The sequence below is a fragment of the Gymnodraco acuticeps genome, unplaced genomic scaffold (assembly GCF_902827175.1).
Source record: "Gymnodraco acuticeps unplaced genomic scaffold, fGymAcu1.1, whole genome shotgun sequence".
Lineage (NCBI taxonomy): Eukaryota > Metazoa > Chordata > Actinopteri > Perciformes > Bathydraconidae > Gymnodraco > Gymnodraco acuticeps.
Window position 1 is genome coordinate 2157613 of NW_022991435.1, and position 24440 is coordinate 2182052.

The 24440-nt window shown below is 42.3% G+C and overlaps 1 protein-coding gene across 2 annotated transcripts; it reads right to left on the reverse strand.

Moving 5' to 3' along the window:
• Positions 1-93: 93 nt before the first annotated feature.
• Positions 94-24181, reverse strand: LOC117532611 (ephrin type-A receptor 4-like). Of its 2 annotated transcripts, none has more exons than XM_034195970.1 (19): positions 23897-24181; positions 23226-23293; positions 20987-21184; positions 20575-20685; positions 19817-20171; positions 12200-12355; positions 10936-11457; positions 9401-9525; positions 9098-9257; positions 8879-8990; positions 8000-8058; positions 7643-7756; positions 7312-7497; positions 6938-6999; positions 6573-6782; positions 5926-6102; positions 3472-3659; positions 2380-2565; positions 94-1074 (listed from the first exon to the last, which is right to left on the reverse strand). In XM_034195970.1, the coding sequence occupies exons 1-19, from the start codon at positions 24051-24053 to the stop codon at positions 957-959; spliced, it is 3264 nt and encodes a 1087-aa protein (XP_034051861.1). In that variant the 5' UTR covers positions 24054-24181; the 3' UTR covers positions 94-956. The 2 variants fall into 2 exon arrangements, with proteins under 2 accessions (XP_034051861.1, XP_034051860.1); XM_034195969.1 differs by having other exon boundaries at positions 3457-3659.
• Between the last annotated feature and the right edge of the window lie 259 nt (positions 24182-24440).

The following is a 24440-nucleotide window of genomic DNA, read 5'->3' on the forward strand; positions in this document are numbered from 1 at the left end:
AGTTGTTTTCCTTGTAGGCATCTCTGACTAACTCTCAACTTCCACAGAGGACACTGTCTTCTGCCAAACTCAGAAATGATAAACAAAAAGTGGTCGAAGTTGAACAAATATCCTACATAAATGGATGGTTTTGGAATTTATTGCAATGCAATATGGCAATCATTACAATATTTCTTTGTGTTTCTATTTTACAATGTACAAACTATAAAAAAGACCATAAATAAACAAAATGCTTCATGTAGCTAATTATTAGCATCAAATAAGAGACATGTACAATTGAAGCTGAAGGATGACATTCTACTCTAAATGTCTAACGGAAGTTCATACAATAAAATAAAAATAAAAACAGAACAATTAAAAAAACAAGCAAATCATACATTTGTACGATCTTCCAGTATGATACCAGAAAGAGCTCATAATAATACATTCTGTCCGGCTCCTCCAAATCTCTCTCTCTGGGGAAACTTTGCATATTGAGAATATTCAAAGATAGCTGACGTCTTGGCAGGGGAGATTCCATTATGTGTACATTCACGCTACACACACCACACACACACATGCGCACGCGCAGACATACGAGCAAACACAAAACACATTTTATTCAAGTCAAGCCCAAAGCAGCGAAAAAGTTGGAAGCCATTCTGCTTATGCACAGCCTTAACAAGTCAGCCTTCACGAAACAGATAGTAAAATAATGAAAAATAGAACTGGATAAGAGGATGAGGCTTCAGTCTGAGCTCTCAGTAGCTTAGCGCTATCTGTGGCCACGTCCAGATCATGGTGTTTAGAAAACTCCACGGGATGGAAGTTCACCAAAGTGCTGCTTTTCTCTCCCTCTCTTCACATCGGACTTTACTCCAACTCCTTGTATTCCCACTGGTGAAAGGTCCCTCTAAAGTGCATGGATGAGGTAAATGAAATTCTTCTCAAAAACACGTTTGTATCCGTTCCCCCGCTCAGACTGGAACCATTGTGTGTTGCATGTGCTGCATTTGCGACAACATGTCTTGCTGCACACTAGCAATTAGTATGTCCTGGTGTGACGGTGTGATTATTCCGAGTCTGTCCATCTCCCTGTGGGTGAAGAGACAAAGATAATGTTCAAACACAAAGCCACCACATGCAGTATTCAAAGGATAAGACCGTTTTTTTAATAACAATTAGCAGACACTCACATCTGCTCCCGTACATATGCATTAAGCGCTGTTTGGGCTTCATTGTCTACTCAAGACACACATGAACAACGCTTTAACCACCAAGCTAACAATAAATAACCAACCCGGTCTAACAATTAAGCTAAAACCTTATTATCAAGTTGTCTGTGTAGCCAAAGCCTAATATAGTTTGTGCCTTTGTGCCATTGTCATTCAGTACTATTAAAAACACATGAGAAGAAAAAGCAATGTGAACAAGAAACCACAGCTCAGTGGCGAGGAAGCGGTTTCATATTAAATATATATGTCCACATTCACCACCCATTCATCCATCCATTGGATCATTCTTTTATGTGTATTGATATATTTTTGGATGACGACAGAGTTGTGAATATGAATAGGCTGAAGAGAATACCATTTAGCTGGATTAATTTCTTTTTTGGGTCCTCTGAAATAAAAAGATAAAGCAACGCAAAAGCTTATATTTAATAAAACATCTCTGAAAGACAAAAAACCCTGCTCAAATTACTCGTAAACAGGGACATTAGAGTACATCAGCTTTTTTATTTAATTACACAGTGAAAGTACTGTGAGGCCTTTACTGACATCTTGACAAATTGTAAATGTGTCAGCATATCGCTTTTTCTGACGTTGTTAAACGGGGGCTGTGTCTTTTAAACTGACATTTTATCATTGATGGCTACTTATTTCAATATTTTCTTAGAGGTGTTTGAATGACACATTTTAAACACGTTTATTTGACCACACTGCACAATTAAAAGTGCAAAAGTGTGAAAAATAAAACCAAACGGTATATATCTTACTCGGTTTAAATATATTAGGTTCAAGCAATAGGTTTAAAATCCAGATTCAGGGACTCTAAAAAAAAAAAAAGGGAAGCTTCTGGGAAATGTAAAAATGTCTCGTGGAGACTTTAATAGAAAGGATTATTCATGTTTTTTATACCTGTGTTGTTCATGTTTTATGTTATTATGACTGACTGTTTTTAAATGTCATATTATTTCTTAATGTCTTTTATTTTTGTAAAGCACTTTGAATTGCCTTGTGTTGAAAGGTGCTATATAAATAAACGTACCTTGCCTTACTATTAGGTGCGCAAATACACATGTTTGTGCAACTCCTTCTGAATGTGCAGCTTGTGGTTTTTGCAGTGAAATGTGATGAGTAAATGCCAAAGTCCATTTCCCCATGAAGGGGCACTTACTGGTGTGAGAGAGCCAGGAGGCTGTCGAGGCTGGTGTATCCGGCTGCTGCCAGAGTGTCTCTGTACCTCTCCAGCCCGATGGACTGCAGCCACTCACACACCGACCAGCCGGGCACACACACCTCCGGGAGGACTGAGACACACACCTCTGAGCCCACCACTGACTCCAACATAGTGGCTGTGGGTCTGTAAAAACACGGAGAAAGGAAGAAGGTTGGTAATGTCCTGAAATAGGAGATCTAGCACCTAATCATCCGTGTGGAATAATGTAGGCTAGGTGTGGGTTATGAATGAATACTTAAAGGTCTCCTATTATGCTATTTTTAGGCATATATTATCAGTCTCAGATATATAAAAATATATAAAATACATGTCTATGATGTGTTTTGCTCAAAATATCAAACAGATCATGCATTTTAGACATCCTTCATATCCCTCTGTTTCAGCCCTGTTAGAGACAGGCTGATTCTGGGTCAGTAGCTGCTGGCCCCGCCCCCTTTTGAGCACGCAGGCACACAGTGAGTTCTGTGACGAGCAGGCTGTCTGCTCTGCTCAGATAGAGCTAAATGCTGCCGTGATTAAATGCCATATCATGTTCCAAACCACTGCAAGGATTATTTCTGAAACAGTATAGAGCTCAAATGCTTTTTTCTAGCGGGTTTACCACAAGGTGAGTTCCTTTCTTTATTTCCTGCTTTTTTTACACATGCTCTCTCCAGTACAGGTTAGCTTTGAGTGTTAGCGATGCTTGCTAATGTAAACAAAGACTATATTACTTCCCAAATGTCGCACATTGTTTCTGATAGCGACGTTTCTGATAGGCCCGTGGGCCTAAAGCCAGCCCACATTTCCGATATTACGTCATATCGGACGCAAATCTGGATCAGCTCCGTTGTCCCCCCGTTTTTAGAGATTTGGGTACGGAGGAAAAGAGAGAGGGTTTTGTTTTCGGACACTTTGTGAGTTCCCTGACACACCGGGGACACATATTTATGTATAAAAGACATCAAAATGTGCATTTTGCATAATAGGAGACCTTCAATGTATGTGTCTGTGATCTGTAATGAGTGTATTTACATTTCCAGTTTGTACCTGTCCCCTCCTGTCCGGCGCAGCGACCCAGGGTTACGGATGAGTTTATCCAGCATGTTGAGTATCTGGCTGAAGGTGGGTCTCTCTGCCCTCTCTCTCTCCCAGCAGTCCAACATGAGCTGGTGCAGCACCACGGGGCAGTCCATGGGCGCAGGCAGACGGTAGCCTTCTTCTATCGCTTTTATCACCTAAAGAAAGGACAGAGAAAAGAGTTTTATAAAGATGTAATCAGGTAGAATTGTTATACTAATGCAGAACAGTTCTGCATCTGGCAGGCGGCGATTCAAATCCCACAGTGTTTACTAGTAGCATACAGTGCACAGTATATTCTAATCATTACTGTATATTGTGTTTGCAGTTAGCGCACAATAAATCATTATGGTTTTGTGCAGGAAATGAGCTAACGGACTTCAATCAAACAGCCACTTTAAAACGCAACCACCAATTAAATTTCACAGAAAGAAAGCAGAAGATTTATTACTTTTCTGTTGTTTCCAGAGCTGTCTCACCACCAACTGCAATTTGTTTAATTTTTTGCAGATGTGAGCAGCTCCTCTCTTTCCTTTGTCGATTATACTGTGGAACGATACTGTCCATTACTGACACTGTTCCATGTTCAGACACGACTGAGACAACTGCCCCTTTTGAGCCTTAGTCTTCATTAAAAGTTATTATTATTATTATTCTTTGTCATACTCCTACAGTATTTAATGGATAGTTGTGCACTAAGTTTTGAACAAATAGTGTGTGGGCTTAGGGGCGTGTAAACAGGAAGTATAATGTTTTCATGGAGTCAGTGAGTTGGCTGTTTTTTGCTTTTACTTTGTTTTAATTTTTAGCAAATTTGCCCAATTACCATATGCATAATTGCCTCCAAGAGCTGTGGGTAACTGTCTGTTGATAAGCAGGTCAAATATTCAAATTAAGAAATGCCTCATTACGTAGTATGGAATTGGGACACGAGTTAACTAAGAAATTAGGTTTAACGACGCTTCAGTTTGTGTGTGCGATAAATCTGCTCCCCAGTGTTGCAGTTAAACAAATAAACTGAAAAAGACAGAGGAGCAGCTCGGCGTGTACTGTCTTGAAAAAAACCAAAACAAAGTAAATACGATGGATAAAGTGTCTAGAGAACAGCTCATCAGGAAAGTTTGCTTACTACTAAGTGTGCTGCAGATGAAATCAATCATGTCTGAAGATTTCCATATGCTGCGCTGCCTCTTTGACCTACTCCAACTTAACAAGCTTTGATAGCAAAGTTATTGCAAATTTGCTCTGAAATGGGATTTATGTCTCAGATCTCAGACTGCTTGGCTGAGGGATAACATTAAGCAGCATATTCTAGTCATCTTTTTGTGAAGTCTGAATATTTATATTAAAAAAAGAATCCTGTGAGTAAAGAACTAAATCTTTGCCTGCTGCCCTTTCTGTGATTCAAAGGCATATTTACTATTTTTAAAACGGTGCAGAGGTCACTGCGTCAGGATTCAGTGCGTCACACAGAGGACGGTTTATTTTCCTCCCGAAGGCTTTCCAAAATATCCCAAAGAAGTGGGGCTCTTTCCACTTCACAGTGAAATATGTGTGGACTCTGGAGAAGTGAGAGTTTAATTTCCCTTTCTCACAGCACACAAATTATGTTTAATGAACATTTTATTTTATGTTTATCTTCCTCTTCAGTTATAAACACAATTACTCTAACTTCATTGCTTGAATCTGAAACACAAAGTTTCACAGCAGAATGCACGAGGGCGACCATATCAGCAATCCGTTTTAAGAAAATCCCACTTTGGTCATATTATACAATTTTTTAATGAAAAAGCAGGTGAATGGCTGTAAACATGGATCGCTCTCAAATGGCTGCTTCCTAGTTAAACATTGACCAACAATACTACTAACTTGTCAGTAAATTCAGTATACTATGTCAAAAAACATCATCAAATATTCTACATGTATGTCAAAAAGTGATTAAAAAGTCCTAGGATGGTATGTCGAAACATTTCTTATAAATAGACATAGTTAGGTATTTCAAAATGTCCTAGTCTATTATGTAAAAAATGAATAATAAAATATGTCAAAAAAAGGTAATTGTATAGTATGTTATAAAAACATGCCCGAATTCTTAAATAGCATTTTGCATGATATCAGTTTGTTTTCAAAAAACTGTTCAAAACTCTAGCAATGAATCTGACGAGTATTGTAATTGCCAGCAGCATATGGCTAGAGCTATGAAAACAAGGTGGCAAAAAAAAGAATTTCCCTTTTAATCTTCAAATTACTCCATGTTGTGGAGCTAAATCTTTTTTTTCTCGAATTCATCATATAATAATAATGGAGGTGTTCTGATTTGTAATTTACCATTTAAGGTAAGGTATATGCAAAGTCTTTATGGAATGAGCTCCCTCTTTTGTCTTAGAACAAACTGTAGGTTAGATGATGTATAGAATGACTCACATCCTGGTTGTTCATGTCCCAGTAGGGCCTCTCTCCGTATGAAACCACCTCCCACATGACGACACCATAACTCCACACATCGCTCGCCGTGGTGAACTTCCTGTAGGATATGCCCTCTGGAGCCGTCCACCTGATGGGGATCTTCCCTCCAGGGGAGAGATAAGTCCCAGTAGCCTCCTAATAAAGAAGTCAAAGTCATTGTGGTCCAGTGAATAAAAGGTTTTTATTTCTATCATTGTTTAATTTGGTCTTTTGCCTGACTGATTACCTCATTGATTAATATATCTGAAGAGAGAAATTGTTTTTATTCCTATTGTTGTGGCTTTAAGATGTATTCTTTGATTTTTTCTTTATTTATTTATAAAGCACATTTCAAATAAACCTCAGTTTACCAAAGTGCTGTACAGGGAACACATACAATATACAATAACACAAAAGTAGTAAAATAATAAAACAATAATTAAAAACAAGATAAAAAATGTTCAACTAGTATTAAAAGCCAGTCAATTGTTCATGCATTTGTCTATAACAAATCTTTTAATAATGAAAAATCAGCTAATAAATAGGCTAAGAATGACACGGCTAACAAGAATGACGGCTAACGGTTAGCTGTTTGTTTGTATATGTTATTTCTGTGTGTGTCTTACCCGTGTGGTGTAGGCAGCCTCTGGGTCGTCCTCCAGAACTCGACTCAGGCCGAAGTCGGACACCTTACACACCAGGTTGCTGTTGACCAGGATGTTACGAGCTGCCAGGTCTCTGTGAACGTAGCTCATGTCCGACAGGTACTTCATACCTGAGGCGATGCCACGCAGCATGCCGACCAGCTGGATCACCGTGAACTGCCCGTCATGTTTCTGTTACATGAAAGTTATAGAGACAGGAGGGCAGGTTAGCAACAGGTCATGAAACGGTTAGTATCTGTTATTTAGTAAATTTTTCAGTGAGATGGAAAAATGCAAAGCTGTATTTATTGGAAAAAAAATTAGACAGTATGAGGAAATGCATGTACCCGAAGAAAAGTATCCAGGGATCCATTTTCCATGTATTCTGTAATGATCATCAAAGGCTTACCTAAACAAGTAAAGAGTAATACATTTAAAAATGCAACAAGATCAGACCTTCATTAATCCCTGTAGGTAATTGCAGGTATCAAAGCAGCAACATCAATAAGAGACAAATAAAACAGGATAGGGCAGGTAAGGGTAGCCAAAGGGATAACAACAATATAATTAGGTAAACTGTTAACATATATACATATGTGAATATATGTGATAAATATATGCACTGTATGTGCAAGTCTGCAGGTGGGAGTCCAAAATAGGTACATATAGTGCAAGCTCACAACCCAAATACTACACATTTGAAATTGCAAGTTCAACTCACATCTTGTGACGACACCCTCCAGTCTGATGATGTTGGGATGATCAAACTGTCCCATGATGGAGGCCTCAGACAGGAAGTCCCGCCTCTGTTTGTCAGAGTATCCCGCCTTCAGACTCTTGATGGCCACATAGATCTCCCTCTTTCCCTGAACACGCAGCCGACCACTGCACACCTCCCCAAACTCTCCTACACACACAGAGCAAACAGCAGTGTCAGCGCCAAACCAGCATGTGTGTGTGGGCCTGTTACTGCGTGTGTGTGTGTGTGTGTGTGTGTGTGTGTGTGTGTGTGTGTGTGTGTGTGTGTGTGCGGGCACTGATGCCAAGCTTACCCATGCCAATAACCCTCTCGATGTGAATACTGCTAACATCAATCTCCTTGGCAAACTCGTGGATGGCCTGATCGGGGTCTTCATAGGTGAACGGATCCACGTAGATTTTAACTCCTGCCATGAAGGAGAGGCGGGAGAGGAGGAAGGATGCAGAGGAGGGTAAGAAATAAGAGTTGTATAACTGCTGCATATGCTATGCAAATAGCTTTTGCAATAAGTGTGTAGGATGTGTGCAAGTGTAGAAGAAATGTAATAAAGGACATCAGACGTCTGTCTCAGTCTGTGTGTATGTGTGTGTGTGTGTGTGTGTGTGTGTGTGTGTGTGTGTGTGTGTGTGTGTGTGTGTGTGTAAAGTACCTGGGTTAAGATGTTTCTCCTCCTCAGATTCCTGCTTTGTTTTACTGTATTTGCTCCTCCTGATGAGATAAAGAAGGTGATTGACATGTAACACACAGATAGAAAATACAAAAAAACGCGTCACAAAATAGCTTTTTGTCAATCTTTTTTTTTGTCAGGATTTTAACAGTTAGTGACAAATGGAAAAACATTGGTGTGTCCCATTTTTTTCAACTTTGTGTATTTTCATTCCTAGTTGCGCTGGGCATTCACTGGCTTTTTCAGGATTTGCCGCCATTGAGAGGGAAGACAATGAGAACAGAGAGCAACGGGCTGCAGGAGAGGCAGAGCGAGGAGATGAAAGCATTTAAAGAGAGAGGGAGGAGGGGCGATGCCTCAGGTAGCGCAAGATAAAAGGTGTTTCCATTAAACAAAGAAACTGTCAAAAACACCTTTGTGGCTGAGCAGGTGTGTGTATGTGTATGTGTGTGTGTGTGCGCATGTGTGTGTGTGTGAGAATTTGCGCATGCTTGTGTTTCTGGTGTGTATGTGTGTGTGTGTACACACCAATTGAAGTTGACATACAAGCTGTGCTGCTGAAGAGACAGTAATGACAAGTCAGGGACAAAGGGATTATCACTGTCTCCACTATAATCCCCTTTAAAAGCTCCAGGTAACACACACACTATTTACCCACACAATAGCAGTTGTTTGTGTGTATTGTGGCAGTTTGGTCAAAAGCAGTAGTTAGGGTTGAGGCAGCACGCATGTTGACGTCAGCGATGCACTGATGGGAAACTTCTCACCATCATAAAAAGCCTATAGGTGTGAATGCCTGCCTGTATGGATGCCTATATTATGTGTGTGTGAGTTGGTGCATGAGTTTGTGTGTGTGTATACCTGCGGCTAATGATGAAGACAGCTGCAGATATCAGCAGTAAAATTCCGACCCCGCTGACAGACAGCAGCAGGAAGGCTGAGTTTACTCCTTCTCCAATCAGAGGGAAGGGATCTAACAGGGAAGGACATAAAAAGGGCACATCCAGAAAGTTGTTACCTTGGAAACAATAAACTTTATCGTATAGTTTTAAAACCTCATGAACATTACTGTCACAATACCTGAGTTAGTGGCGAATTCGAACGCGGTGCTGAAGTCTCCGTACCCGGCAGCGGTGCGAGCACGCACATGAAACACATACACAGTGAGGGGGTTGAGACCCGTGACATCCACGCTCCGGGAAAAGGTCCTCATTATGCGGTAGGAACGCTCCTTCTGATCCTGATTAGACGGGACAAAAAGAGGGGCTCTTTTCAATGTCTGACCGCAAATCCATCGCCGCCATCAGAGTTACACAAACAGCGTGCCAACATATCGGCATTTCAGACAGCTGCCTGAGCTGCATTAACCTGCCGTCGCCTCACCTTTTCATAGAACTTGACCTCATATTCTAGGATGACCCCGTTGGGTCTATCCGGCTGTTGCCAGGACAACGACAAACTGTGCCTGGTGACGTCGGTGGCTAAGATAGACGAAACCGGAGATGGAGCTGGGAGGGAGAGAACGATGAGGAGGGATAATTTAGTGACAAGAAAATAACTTAGTAGAGTGACAGATATATATTATAAGCTCATAAGATTCCATGTATCATAGTTTAACAGCACAGCAACGTTTTAAAGGTATGTCTGCTGCCTGTATGTCAATAATCCCATTGACCCAGTGTACCTGAGAATTGACCTAAATCTCATTCCTTCCTATTCCCCAGGGACCAGCCTCATTCTCCACTTTCTCTCTGCTTACATTCTTCTACTTTCCTTCCCCGCACACTGTTTGTCTTCCTTTGTGCCTGTTCACGTGATATCGGGCCGTATGGTGGTGCAAGTTGGACGAGACAAATCCCAGGCAGCTCTCATGCTGTGCACACACAGCTAAGTTATTTCCCCGGGGCATCTAGAGCTAGGCAGGTGTGCCGTTTTCTAAATGCCACCATAACGACTTAAAGCAATGACAGTTTAGATGTAACAGCATGGGAAAAAAAGCACTCGCTGAAAACTAATGGAGAGCATGTGTGAGGAGTGCCACACACTAGCTGACACCTTCATAACCTAAATGAAACACACCATAAAAGCCGGGTGACTTTCCACACACTTCCGTGGTTAAGAGCGGACAAGAGGGAAATCCCACCCTCACATACACTAATGCACTTATATGTCAACTTTTCTGCTCTGTGCTGTTTTCATTTACTTTTCTCTCAACATGCACTGTCTATTTGTATTTAAATCAGTGATTTACATTTCCCTGAACACTTTTTGACATCCTCTTGAGAACACCCCTATAATTAATTTGGCTGTTGTTAGGTGTAGGAGGACGGAATAATAACTATGGCAGCTCTGACAGATAGTAAGAGCTAGAGTTTCCAGTTGACAGAAAGCAGGAAAGGTGTCTTGTAGTGTCATTAATCTTGATGTGGTCGTTAGTGGAGAAAGCGTCACATTGCATAAATTAGTTTTCTATTGAAGAGTTGTGTAAACAATGTATTTGAAGTACATTTGCAATATATGGATTTTTTCATATAGTATTACAATGTGGTTATGTATTTTATGTTTCAAGAAATGGGGCTAATTTATCCTAACTGCATTTCAAATGCTATTTCAGAATCACATACATTCTTAAGATGCACTGAAAATATATTTGTGGCAGATATATTAAGCATACATTTCCTAATACTCATACCAACAATAGTTGTCTCATAGCACTGAAATATTGTTGGATGGAGGCTTTCCACAACATGCTTCCACATTACCCATAGGGCCTTGCTTCTCTGGGGGGGTCTGCATGCAGTGAACAGCAGTTTGCATTGTGCTGACCCACTTACGGACCAACAACCATAAGCATATTTTATGTTGCTGCAACAATCCGACAAACACATTTACTCTCACACTCAAAGCCTTTATCTCACCAGCTTGGTTGGTGGTGACGGTGACGGACACACTCTGGGTTGCCCCTGCACCGCTGGCCAGGGAGACCCCGTTGCGCGCGTGGACGATGAAGGTGTAGTGTGTGTGGGCCCTCAGCTCGCTCACCACCACCCGGCTACTCTTCAGGCCGCTCTGCTCTGGGGAGAAAATCACATCGGAGGCGCAGGGCAGGCAGAGCTGAGAGCTGGAGCCTGCGCCGGGCCTCGGGTAATCCCCAGGTCTGCTCTGGTAGACCCCCCTCCCTGACTGGACTTCAGATCCCACAATCCCCTGGTCTGACTGCATCCCCAGGCCGACGCGCTGAGCCTCGGGCTGAGAGAGGCTGTGATTCCTGGGGGCGGCTTTACTGCCAGTCTGACTGTGGCTGGCGGTCTGACAGATGAGGCACTCCAGACTGTAGCTGGTGTCACTCCGTCCCCCCAGCCGGCGGGGGAGGGCCCACTCCAACACCACAGAGGTCTCGTTCACCACGGAGATGAGCTGCTGTGGAGCTGATGGTGGCTCTGGGGAAGATACGGGGGATATAAGCTTGATTAAGCATTAACAAAACCAATAAAGTTTATATTCTATATTGCACATAATGGGGAGGGTATACGGGTTGTATATGGGGGGGAGGGGGTTGCTGCAAGCCATTGGCACAAGTTGAAAAGTAGACATCTGGCATTAGACTGAAACCATAATGTTCAGAGATGTTTTTGATGGGGTGGATGTTTTATTCTGTGGTATTTCTTTGTTGTGTGTCTGAGAGACAGGGCATGTGTGTGTGTGTGTTTTCATTTTTCCCAGGCCAAGGAAACCATGTGTTGTAAATAGGCATAATTAAGTTTATGACACACAGACCGAGGCCTCCAATTCTGTCACAGAGGACCTACTCAGCGTCTTAAAGACATATAGAGAGAGAAAGAAAACGAGAGAGGGAGAAGACATTTATTCACTATTCAATATATTTACTTATCACTAGCAGACAGGATGTAGATGGTGGCTCAGTCATAAGTAATGGGATCATGAAACAGGGGTTGCATTCAGACTAGTGTGTTTCTCCCTCTGTTTGGTAGAGATAGAGAGAATGGGAGACAATCAGTTTGCTTTATTTGCTTGTATTTGCAAGCAATGCACAAGTATTGTCTTGGTTTGACTTGTGTATGCTGTGTGTGTGTGTGTGTGTGTGTGTGTGTGTGTGTGTGTGTGTGTGTGTGTGTGTGTGTGTGTGTGTGTGTGTGTGTGTGTGTGTGTGTGTGTCCTTACGGGTGCAGGCCATGGAGGGAGGGTCGCTGTCGGCGCGGTAGAATCCAGAGTGGCAGTCGCAGGCGGTCGCCCCGTCTCTGAGCGAGTGGCTGTGTGGAGGACACTTGGAGCATACTGCTTCTGAAGACTTGGCCTTGTAAAACCCAACAGAGCAAGCTGCAGAGGGACAGAAAAAGACAGATTTAAGACTCCACTTCAATAACAATGCATAGCCACGTACACCTGGTCCCGAAAATGTCCATAACAACAGGTCACATTGACAGAAACTTTATTGTAGACGTCAATAAATACCTTGTAAAATGAAGTCACAACACGTTTCCTTCAACAGAACACTGTAGTTGTTAAAGGTGCCCTGTTTTGGACCACTAGTGGTGCTAAGGGGCAATGTTTTTAGTCATTTCGGGCAATCATATTCACAATTTAGCTGACTGATTTTTTATGAAATGTAAATGGTTCACAGGTATTTTAATCTTTAAACTGTTGGTTGGACAAAATAAGCATTTTTTAAATATGTAAACAGGGGACATTTACTGTTGCTGCTGCTAAATTAAAATATTAAAGTCATTAGTTACAGCCTTAATTTGCAGTGCACCGCCATACAGCTGTCCCCTGATGGAAAAAAATACATACATTTTGGTTAAAAATAACATGTTTTGTTGAGACACCAAAAAAATGGATACCAAAACATCCACGGTATTCGTCAGCTTTTAGTAATTAAAGTCCAGCATGATAGGGGCTGCAAGCAGTGCATTAAACACTGACTTCAGGTCAGCTGACCCCTGAGCCTTGTTACAGTCTTAGTTACCCTACATATTGACGGCTGACAACAAAGTCAACACATAGCCTGCAATTCCATCCAAAGATAAACAAGTGTAAAAAAAAAGATGTACAGAGATACATAGATATAGCATGAGGGGGAGGGGTAGAATGATTTATTTTATCTTTGCAAAGAAATAAACCACCTAAAGGAACACTAGGTGATCAGCTCCCACTCACACACACAAACACCACAACTGAATACATCAAAATGCAATGCCAACACAAATATAACTGACATTTAAATAAGTGAAAGAGGAGAAACAGAGAGGGTGATGGAGAGACAGAGGGGGAGTGGAGGGGGGAGAAAGCTTCTCTCCGTTTACCAAGGAATTCACGCATTGACAGAGTAACAATACAATAAATGAGTACATAATTATACCGCTTGACATCCACTGGTGAAGCGAAAGAGATGGCAGAGCGTGGCTGGTTCGAGACATCTTTTTCATCTTTTTAATTTGAGAAGGAAACCCTCTCGTTTGTTTCCACTGCAATCATTTTCTCAACACCTTCCTTTTCATCATCACACCCTATTCACTCTCCTTCCTCAATCCCACCATCTTTCCCGGTTTCTCTGCTCATTCTTTTTTCAAAGCTTTCAATTTCCAAGAGAGATGAAGACATCCCAGTAGGAGTGGATAGGAATGTGGGAATGGTGTGTGTGTGTGTGTGTGTTCTAGTGCTTTATGACACTCTCATCAGCAAATGAGAGGGAGGAAGTCTTCTCTGTAATCTTCTCACACCGACCATCCTGCTCCATCTGTGTGAGCCACCATAGATTTGCTCTTTCACACACTCATCTGCCCTGCCTTTCACATTTTTCACAACCTCCCTCATTCGCTCCCGGCGCACTTCCTCCTCGACCTCTACTTATCTGTCTTTGTGTCTCTGACAACTCTCTCCATCCTGCTCTATCTCGGTATGATACTCTGCGTGCCAAATCCTTGAAAAGCTTTGAAGCAGCGTTTATGGCTTGATATTGATAGTAATTCAAATGAGACCGCACACGCAACACACGTGGCTTTAAAGCGTTTGTCGAAACCTGTAAATTCATAAACACATTCACGGCTGATAAGGCTGGCTTTCATCCAGTGAATGAGTCGTTAAAATGTGTTAGCTGATATCATCAAATGGGAGATAAAATACAGTTTTATCACTATTCTGCTGTTGTGCACATTCCTTAGTTTGTAATCATCTATCTGGCGAAGTAAGCCATGGATGGGAAAGCCAGGGAGTTAAAGAGAGAAAGAAAGAAAAGTATTTGACCTGCTAAAGACTTAAGGGTTGACTATAGGACTAAACAAGACGCTGCCAGGGGAGTCACGCTGCCTTTGTCTCTGTCAAACCAATCCTCTATCCTTGTCTCCAACACAGAGGACGGATTGAAGGAGGAAGAGGAAGAAAGGAGCAAGTATTTGAAGCCATAAACTTCCTTCAGCGCCCTCTCATGTCTCTATTCTCTCTGTTGCCTTTTGTGTCTTTTTTAGCGCTGGTTTTGACAGGGGGGGTGAGCGCAGCTGACCCCGAATAAGAGCTCATGAGGGTGTCATTAACCCGACATTAACCCTACGCTACCGAGGGCTGTGCGGATCCTGAGCCTATCCAATAAAAAGGGAGGGATTTGGACACAAACATACTTAAAAAAAGGGAGATAAGGAGAGATGTGTGTGTGCATGTCTGTGTTCACATTTTGCCTGTTAGCAGGGGAGCAAATAGACTGCAATCAGCTTTTTTGTCAAGCACAAGAAAGTGTGTAAAAGATGGAGGGAAGGTTGACTGGGAGAGACAGCAAGCCACTGACAAGAAGCAATAGATAAAGAAGTGGAGAGACAAAAAGATAGCGAGTGAGGAGGAGGGAGAGAAGCACAGGGGAAGGTGCCCTTTGATTGTTATCAGCATTGTCGGCATTTGCATATGCATTCATCTGCTACCTAAAATGCAAATGGGGCTCACTGCAAATCTGAGTAAGAGCCTTGTCGGCACACTGTATGTATGTGTGTGGGTTGGTGTGTGTGTGTGTATTCCTCCTGACCCCATGTTATCTGTCATCATCCCTTGTTCTTTCCCAGCAGAGGGGTGTAGATGGAGGAAGTACCCCCGGCCGCTCCACGGTGACACCTGTCCGTGTGATGGATGGAGGGAGGGACGGACTGACGGATGGATGGACGGATTGATAGACGGTCAAGCGAGAAGGAGGGACACTATTAATCACAGGGGTCATGGCCCGTTAATTAAAAGCCGCCGAAAAAGCTGGAGATAAGCCGTGATCCTTATCTTCTTCCTCCTGTATGTCTTCATTGAAAGGACAGCCCCTGCTCCCCAGGAACTCGCATTCCTACAGAGCCTGGTATCAAATTAATCTCATACATCATGCACGGGCACTAGCTTCTCACACGGGTCTGCATTTAAAACCTAAGGAATGTGCTCAGTGTAAGCCGCAGCTTTAAGTTTGTCTACATTTAAATACTCACAAAAACTGGTGCTACGAAGGGAAATGTGTGGATTTGTGTGTGTGCCATGCCCAAAGCCAACAGTGCGGGCATTAGCATGTGAAAAGGGCTCTGCAACAATACACCCCCCTCCCCATCGCACACAGATCACCCCCTGCCACCAGCAGCAGTAGCACCCCCACCCACCCCTGACCGTGGATCAGGGGAGAAGAGTTGGAGAAGAGAGAGGAGTGATAATGAGAGGGAGACAGAGAGAGAGCGGGGCTTGTTCCGATGCCAGAGAGCTACAGACTGACTGCTGGTGCTGGCAGAGCTCCTCTACATTAAGAACAACCTGGGAGAAAGGAGACAATAGCACGCGCAGACCCTGACTGTGACGGGGGAATGCAAACCATTCCCCCCACCTGAGTTTGGCCTGCTTCGCACAATTACTTGTACAATTCCTTTGCCTGCTTTGTCGCCTGCTTTGTCACCTGCCATACGTGCACACACACACACACACACACACACCTCCTCCCTCTCTGTTTGCCTCAACACACTCTTCTCTAGGCATTCCTGGGCAGTCCTCCAAACTGTGAGTGTATGGGAGGGAGAGCTTTGTTAGGCAGAAAATCAGAGATACAGTACCCACACATGAACACTCGTGCACAAACACACACACGCGCACTAAATCATCACTCCAGCATGCCCAGAGTCCAGAAATGTGGTGCAATAATTAGGGGCTGAATACAGCGATTACGCACTCTTTTCTATCCAGCGCTCACTCTTTCTTTCGGTCATCTTCCTTTGAGTCCCCTCTCCCTCTTTTCATCCCGTTCTCGTTCCAAACACTTTCTGATCTTGACGAGACACTGCAGGTGCGTTGGGAAGAAGCACAAGCATGACATCTCTGTGGATGCAGGGAACACAGAAGCAGTCCAACCCTCCCAGGCAGTGAGCAGTCATAGAAAAAGGGAGGCCAGTGCAGAGACAGCGAAACTAAAAAAGGCTCCTCTTTCATTCCGCCTTCCTGGCCGTTCACATTTCAAATTGTCTCTGTTGTTTCACTCCTCTTGTCTCTCCTCCTTCATTTCCGATCCTCCCAGACGGATCGCAGCTGTCAAACTTTTGACGTCTTCATCTACCTCGGTCATGACCCTGCACTCTGTAGCTAAACTCTCTCTGTGTGCGTGAGTGGCTGTCAGTCAGAGTTTTTGACGTCTTCATCAGGCTCAGTCATGACCTCGGTCTTAACCAAGGGTTTAGAAAAAGAGGGGGCGTTCCCTCTCTCTTGTGTTTCTCTACTCGTCCCCTTTGCACCCGATGGCGAACCCCCAGCGGGGGAGGGGCAGGTCTGTATTGATGCCTTCTGCTGTCAGTGGCCTTCTTTCAATCTCCCTCTCGCCCCATTCAACTCCTAATCCCTTCTTCCTCTCCAGAGCTTCTCCTCTCATCCTCATTACACTGTGTCAACAGTGAATGAACTTTTCACATTTCTCCGCTTTGGCAAAGTCCTGTTTCAGTTCAGTTCAACAGGAGTTTTGGGGTAAAATTAAATGAAAAAGTAAAAAGGCAGTAGGCCTACAAATATCAACACAGCAAACAGTGGTTGTTGCACCAGGACTCTAAGCTTGATGAAAATGTTGTAAAATGGTTATTTAAAAATAAATTCCATCTTACAGAGATATACAGTATATGCTAAACAATTACTGGTAGACATTCAGAGCAGACACTATATTTTACAAATCATGCAAGTTTGAATTAAGAATGTATATACTAAGCCTTCTACTAGACACACATATGTGTTTACCCAATAAGGTCTGGATTTATATTTTAGTTTTGGCTTAACTTCGATGTTTTCATGGAGGAAATTTAAGAGACATTTTTCTACGTTTTGGGAAATTATGTGTATTCAGTTTTTTGCGAAGAGTTATATGAGAAGATTGATACCATTGTCATATGTATCCATTGAATAGGAAACCAGTAGTTAACAGCTAGTATTGCTCTGCTTTAAGGTTCAACAAAATACTGACCAGAATCTCAAAAACCCACCATTATTATTTTTTTAAACGTACAAAAACAAAACAAAAGTTCCTGTAATCCCGGGTGTCAAGTACAGACTGTTTCTTGGCGCAGAGGCTGTGACTTTCTCTGTCTTTCCATCTAACTCTTGATAACAAAGCCAGTACCAACCCTTAATAACAAGAGCCTCTGTCCAGTTATAGCTGGCTATATTCAATCATTCTTTGCCAGTGAAGGCACGAGAGTCAAGAAGATCCTGAAACCTTTTGACAAGAGTGACAAGAGGAGAGACAGATCTCATCTCAAAACTATCTGCCTTTTTCTCTCCATCCCCCCCTCTGCCCTCCCCCTCCTCTCTCTCTGCACATTTCAAACTTAAAATGGAAGAAGTGTTGAGGCATCTATCCAATAGTGCAGGGTCAGAGTTTTCACTGTGCAGCGTTGGGTATTCATTCAGACTTTGATGGATTTCCACTGAGGCAGCTGAGCCCGGCCAACAACCTGACAAGCAGCGAGAGTGGGGAGACAGGGAAGAGAGCCGCATATAGATAGATGGCACTTCACATCTGCTGGAGGTTCAACAAAGTCAAGGGTCTCCCCTAAATCTAGTTGAGGAGGAACATCTTTCAGGCTTCAGGGACCATCCTGCAAACCTCCTCCTTTTTTCACAAAGGACAATCGGGGGAAGCGGGGTAAAGGTTTTAGAGGACGTTTATCACAGAGAATTTTGGCTAGTGCTCCTCTTATTACAAAGAAAAAGAGTCACATTCCCCTCCCTCTTTAGCGCCAACTGGCAGTAACCGCATCGCTCTCTTTAGGTCCATCTTTTCGCCTTTCTCTCTCTCAGCGCCTCTTCTCTCCTCTTTGAGTTATGGGTCTGTTTGTTATACAATTAGCCTTCTGGGATAGGATTCATAAATAAAACGGATGGAGCAGATCTGTGTGTCTCTCCCTTGTCTCTGTGCATCTGCGTATGGATGTGTGTGTGTGGGTGTGTGTATGAGAGAACATGTTGTGTGTCCGTTCTGTATGAGACTGAATGGAGGAGTGAAGCCATGTTGTAAAAATGTCTCCACCGAGTCTGTTGTCCCCCATTCCCTCCCCGCTTTCTCACACAAACACGCACATTTAGTTGTCTTCAATATCACAACAAGTAACTTTTACACGTCATTCACGCCACATGCATGTTGGTGAAATGTGTGAACAGCTTGCACATTTGTTACCGTAAAGTTCAGACCAGATTTGTAAGTGATAGAAAGACATTTTTGTCCAGATGGCAGTTATGTGAGCACACCTCACAATCAGACCTTTGAGCTTCCACGTATACTCATTGCAAGACTTAAGAAACTCTTTACATCTTGAATTCATCAGGATATTGCCGTGTTATGAAATGATAAATTCAAACAGTTATTTGGGGTAACTCTACAGATTCTACAGCAAAATGTAATGATTGTTACTGGTATCTCTTACAATCAGAACAGATGAATGAAGTGCTCTAACGTCCTTTAGATGACAAGATATTATTCACAGGCTGCATTCAGAATCCAATTAGCATAGCTTAGCCCAAAGACAGTAAACAGAGGAAAACAACAAGCCTGTCTTTGCTGAAAGGTAACACAATATGCCTTCAGGCTCCCCAAAGCTCACTAATTAAAAAATGAAATCCTTCTTGTTTATTCATAAAAAAGATTAAGATGAGATATGACATGTTGTGTTTTGTGTGTCAGACTATTTCTTGACTGGGTGCAGAGACTCTCTCGATGCCACACTTTGGAAGTGCTGGTAGATGTTGTCCCGTTTGGACAGATCCAGGCGCTTTGTTTCCAAAATTGTTAGACTTTTCTACAAATATGCAGCAATTTAAGAAAGTGTAATATTTACTTGAATTTGAGTGAATTCAAAATTATTAGGCAGTCTTGTATTGCGCACCTATCTCTAAACTTCATTTGCCTCACCAATATTTTTGAATACAACTCATCAACTATCATTCTGTAAAAGTTGGAAAAAACAACCCTGATGATTCATTTGTTGCGGCGTTGGGGAACAGACTGCAAAGTTAAACTGTGTGAGTATCCCCTTTACAATAACAACAATTCTAAATATAACACGTGGAAATAATTAAAACAATCCACAGAATAATCAAGCAGGTGTTAATTATTACACAAGCCAAATCTGTCAGTGTTGGTTAGCAAATAGCTTGTTAACCCAAGGACTAATTATTAATATGCAGATGAGCTTAAAGCAACACAAGGCGAGCCGAGAGCCTTTAGACTGAATGCAAAATGGATGAGTCTGAAAATCACAAAATTAAACATCAATGTTATGGTTTTAGTAGCCCTGCTTCTCTTACCTTTACATGTGCCACCCTTCTCTTGATATCCTGGGTTGCAGTAACATCCACCAATAGGAACCAACCACTCTCCATCAGCACCGCAGTACATTTTAGGCTCTTCTTTCTCCTCTGATTGGTCGACACAAGACCCCCTGACCTCCACTAAAGAAGACGTATCGGCCCCGGTTACAGTGTCGGGGAACGTTGCCAGGTTACGGATGGTGAGCGGGCAGGTTTTGTAGAAAACTCTGACAGAAACCAAAGCGATACAGGCGCCAACATCCTGAAAGGCCAGGTAGAAACCCTTCCGGGTCGTGACCTTGACGTCTCGCACCTCAGTGTTTAGTTTCATGATGCGATCACCAACGTCCACCTGGATGGAAAAACATTTAAAGGTACATTAATTAATTGTGATGTAAACAGTGTCAGCCCTCTATAATTTAAAGTGGGAGTTGCTATTGAACCGTGGCTGATCTTTATATTGTCAGCATTTGGCTCTCATCCAGATTGGCTTCTATTGACTGCAAAGGTAAAATAAGATGTAATGCCTGCAATGCCAAAAACAAAAGTAATTTTTGTTAGGACTAGGCAAAAGCACCTAGCCAGCATTCCTGGGACAGCAGACTGGACATGGGAGACAAAAGTGCTTGTAAAATAAATACAAAAATTACAGCTAAGTACCATGGGGAGGTTTAGTTTCAAGATAAGAGCAAATGAAAGCGAGTGGAGAAGGGAAGATAAAGAACTCAAAGCCTGACTCAGTTGTTCAGTGTTACCTGGGTGAAGCTCTCGTCTGCTGCCACAGTGTCCACCTTAATGAAGCTGCTCTCTCTGATGTAGCTCTCTCTGTCTTCGTTAGACTCGTGGTAGTACAGATTGAATGTCTCCTACAAGACAAAAGAGACAGGAAAAAAGCGAGACTGACACCTCTATTTATCTTCATCAGCACTCATCTTTTCTCTTAATATGATAATGAGTCAAAGGGGGGGTTGTGTTTGAATAACCAGCAGCTGTAATATATAACAAAGCGTCATTAGCTGCAAATGGTCCGTTAGATAATTAGCATAAAGTTAACATATTGAAGAAATCCTTGTTGAAATGTCATTTTGCTTAAAACTTTCTACTGGGCCTGAGCCATACAATGACCATCATGCAGGGTTCAGACAGTATAAGTATGTTTTCTTGTACCTTGCATGTGCCGGTGACCCCTGGCAGGCTGTTGCAGTCTCTCAGGGTGAACTTGACTTCGACATAGACCCGCTGAGCACCGGACCGAGGGATCCAATCTGTCCTCAACCAGTTATTCTGATTGGGTTCTAAGACATTGCACACCTGGTATGTTCTGATGGGGATGTTCTTCTCATCCATTATACTCACCTCTTCCCACTGCAAACAAACACATCCAATTGCATTAGTACACTTGTGAGGGTGTCTACTTATGAAGCGTGTTTATATTCTCGCTCACTGTAAAACATGAATATTGAGATATTCTTTCAAAACATCAACTGGTTGAAATGCATGCCAAAAGCATAAAACTCAATTTTGCGGAAAAATTCATTAAAGATGATTTTCCATCCTAGTGATCATTAAGCAGTCATAGAGCAGGTCAACACTTTTTCTGATTCAATACAATTTTACACATTTGATAATTAGCTGCTAACTAGCAATCTTTCTATGGGACGTTGTTCAAATCTTGGGGGAAACTAATACACAGATCTTGTGGAAAAGGATGTAAATGGGGAAGTAAACATTTTCCTGACACTCAAGTTTCACTTGGAAGAGTATTTGAATGTAAAGGGAAATATTTATTTCCCACAAATGCTGAAGAACAAGATCAAATAAAATTCAGATGCTGGGGCACATACTCTAAATTAGTGATGTCACTTGAAATCATTCCTTCTTGCATCAATATTCAGCAGCGGACAGTGGTTCAGATTTGTTGGGACTCCAAGGTTTTACAGGCACATTTCCATACAAGTGAAACAGGCTCAGCCTTCACTTCAACATCCATCTCAATACAGCCGACGATTTGCCTTGTACTGTGACCCTTCAAATGACCGCAGAGCCTCCCAACTCCAAATTGGCTTTTTATTGCCACTGAATAATAATCTGCTTTGGGGAGAGCTGTTTACACACTAAATGTGCCATGTCGAAAGAAAGAAAAAGAGTGTTGGAGGGGTGGGGGGTCTGTGTGGGAGTGTGTGTCTAATGAGCTTGATCGACATGTCATCAGGAATGATTTCAATGGGCTTATTACAGCTATATTGATTAATTAATATTGGTGTATATGTTGGCAAGGCAGTAAATGTCTATTTGACTTTTCTAAAACCATTTATTTATTTCAAATGTTCTGTTTTCAGTTGAGCTAACTGTTGAACACTTGTGGTTTTCTTGTCTTTTTGGCCAGTACAATGTAATGTGATAAACATAGGTTGATATAACCATTATCAAGTTTGTATTAATCTCAAATGTCCACATCGGCATCAGCCTCAAAAATCCAGCATCGCACTTTAGTCTGTAACTGTGCACTCCTACAGTATGTGAATATGAGTGAGAGTGGGAGCTCATGGTCACGTCTTTGTATGTTGTGTGTGTGTTTTTGCAGTGCATGTGCGGAGTATTGAGGAAGAGAGCAGTAAAAAAAAAAGCTGTCATGGGGTATGAAGCCTCCTTGTCTAGTTTCTTTTGGAGTCTTTGTCAGCAGACAGAAATCACAGCTGTCAGAGGGAAAAAGCTTTGCCCCAACCATACAGAGATGATGTTTTGTGTGTATGTGAGTCTGTAGCTGAGGGGTGCGGAAGGTGGGGGTGCCTGTAATCAAAAGCTCAGTGCGTGCAGACCAGGACCCCGTCAATCAAGCAGCATGTGAGAAAATGGGAGCATGGTGACTGAAAAAATAAGAGTCAAGTTCACCAATAACTCTTAAACCAACAAAGCGGTGAGAGAGACACTGAGTAAAAAAGAGAGAGAGAGAGAGAGAGAGAGAGAGAGAGAGAGAGAGAGAGAGAGAGAGAGGAGAGAGAGAGAGATGAGAGAGAGAGAGAGAGAGAGAGAGAGAGAGAGAGAGAGGAAGGGGAAGCACATATAAGATCACAATGTACCAACAACGAAAAGAACAAAAAGATGAGGGCGCAATACAAAATGGATATCTACAGGATTTGGCAACTGGTAGTAGAAATCCCTAAAAAAAATAGACACCCACCACCAAGCTGGTTTATGCTTTTTCTTTTGCCAAACACAACGCCAGGAAGCTCATATTAGCACTTAGGCTTGGTGAACAACAGCACATTTCAGAATCTGTGGGATGATTATTTAAAGTTTCCAGACCAAGTTTGTGTGTGTGTGTGTGCGTGAGAGATAGAGAGTGTGTTTGTCCAAAGAGAGAACAGGTTGTAAACAGTGTATCTGTAAAAAAGCTCCCACTCACCCCTCCCTCGGAAGGACTGGCTGCCCATTTCAGCTCTCCTGGCACTGTCCTGGTATCCAGCAGGGTCACTAAAATGCACACGCACACATGCAGGTGGTTTAAGGGCAAACAACCTCAGCACAATAAAACTATTTTGCAGTGAAAAATAAGTCACATGTTTGCACTTAGCCACACCACAAGATCAACACTAAATGACTACTTGGTAAATGTGGAATTAGCAGATATCACCCCACAAATGTGATATGTAGGCCTATAGCACTTTTAATATTAATTATCATGAACATGACATTATATCATATACATAGTCTGCATCTTTTCAGTTTATAGTATTGATTGTATTTCTTCAAATGGTATTTATGCATTAAGAATCATCCGTATGATTTTTAAGCTTTTACTGCTTCACGCTAGATTGTTGATCATATCATGTGGAAACATCCAAGATCAATGGGAAGACAGAGCATGCATCTGAACAGCTTTGGGGCTCAACTACACAAAACTGGACAAATAATAAATTTCCTGCAAATACGACTTTTTGACAGTTCAGGTTTCTTGCATATTCGCCCTGCTCTTCACAATCATCACGCGTACGCAGAGGTGTCTCCCAGCGTGCAGGAGCGGAAACCCGAAGTCACACACACACGCGCACACAATCAGAATCCTTCGTTACTCACCTTCGTTCAGCTGATAAATCCTTGTCCTCGAACTCGAAACTAGTGTTAACATCCATATTAAGGTAGAAAATAGTCGCCGTAAGTGTGCAGCCATGTGTGCCGTGTGAAAGCGTGTGTGTTCCGCGTTGGCTCTGCGCGCTGGCTGAAGCGGCTCCATCCCGGTGGGAAAAGTGTGTGTGAATGAACCCAAGTGTGAAAGCGAGTTGGATGCAGCAGCGGATACTGGGGCGGTCTCTCACACTCAGATGCTTCCCTTAATGGTAATTCAAATGACATGAGCCAAATGGCTTACAGTACTGTGCTCCATATCTGCGTCAATGCATCATTTCTACAGTTTATTTCTCCAACTAAAAGAAAAAGCGGAATGAGTTTTTGGAAAAAGACCAGGCTTAATTTGGTAGATATATCTAGACTCCAGGGATTCAAAAACGGGACTATAGAAAGTAATAGCATACTTTCCTGTTTAATGACCGCCATCTTACATTACATATTATTGACATTTCTCCTTGATTTTCCAGGATAACACTTCATCTCCTGAACAACT

Bases quoted from the DNA above. Each gene is read 5' to 3' on its own strand.
- LOC117532611 (XM_034195969.1), bottom strand. From the start codon at position 24,053: ATGGAGCCGCTTCAGCCAGCGCGCAGAGCCAACGCGGAACACACACGC. The intron at 23,294-23,896 runs GTGAGTAACGAA...TGTGCATTTTAG, and splicing joins GATTTATCAGCTGAACGAAG to TGACCCTGCTGGATACCAGG. The intron at 9,258-9,400 runs GTGAGGCGACGG...CCGTCTAATCAG, and splicing joins AGGTCAAGTTCTATGAAAAG to GATCAGAAGGAGCGTTCCTA.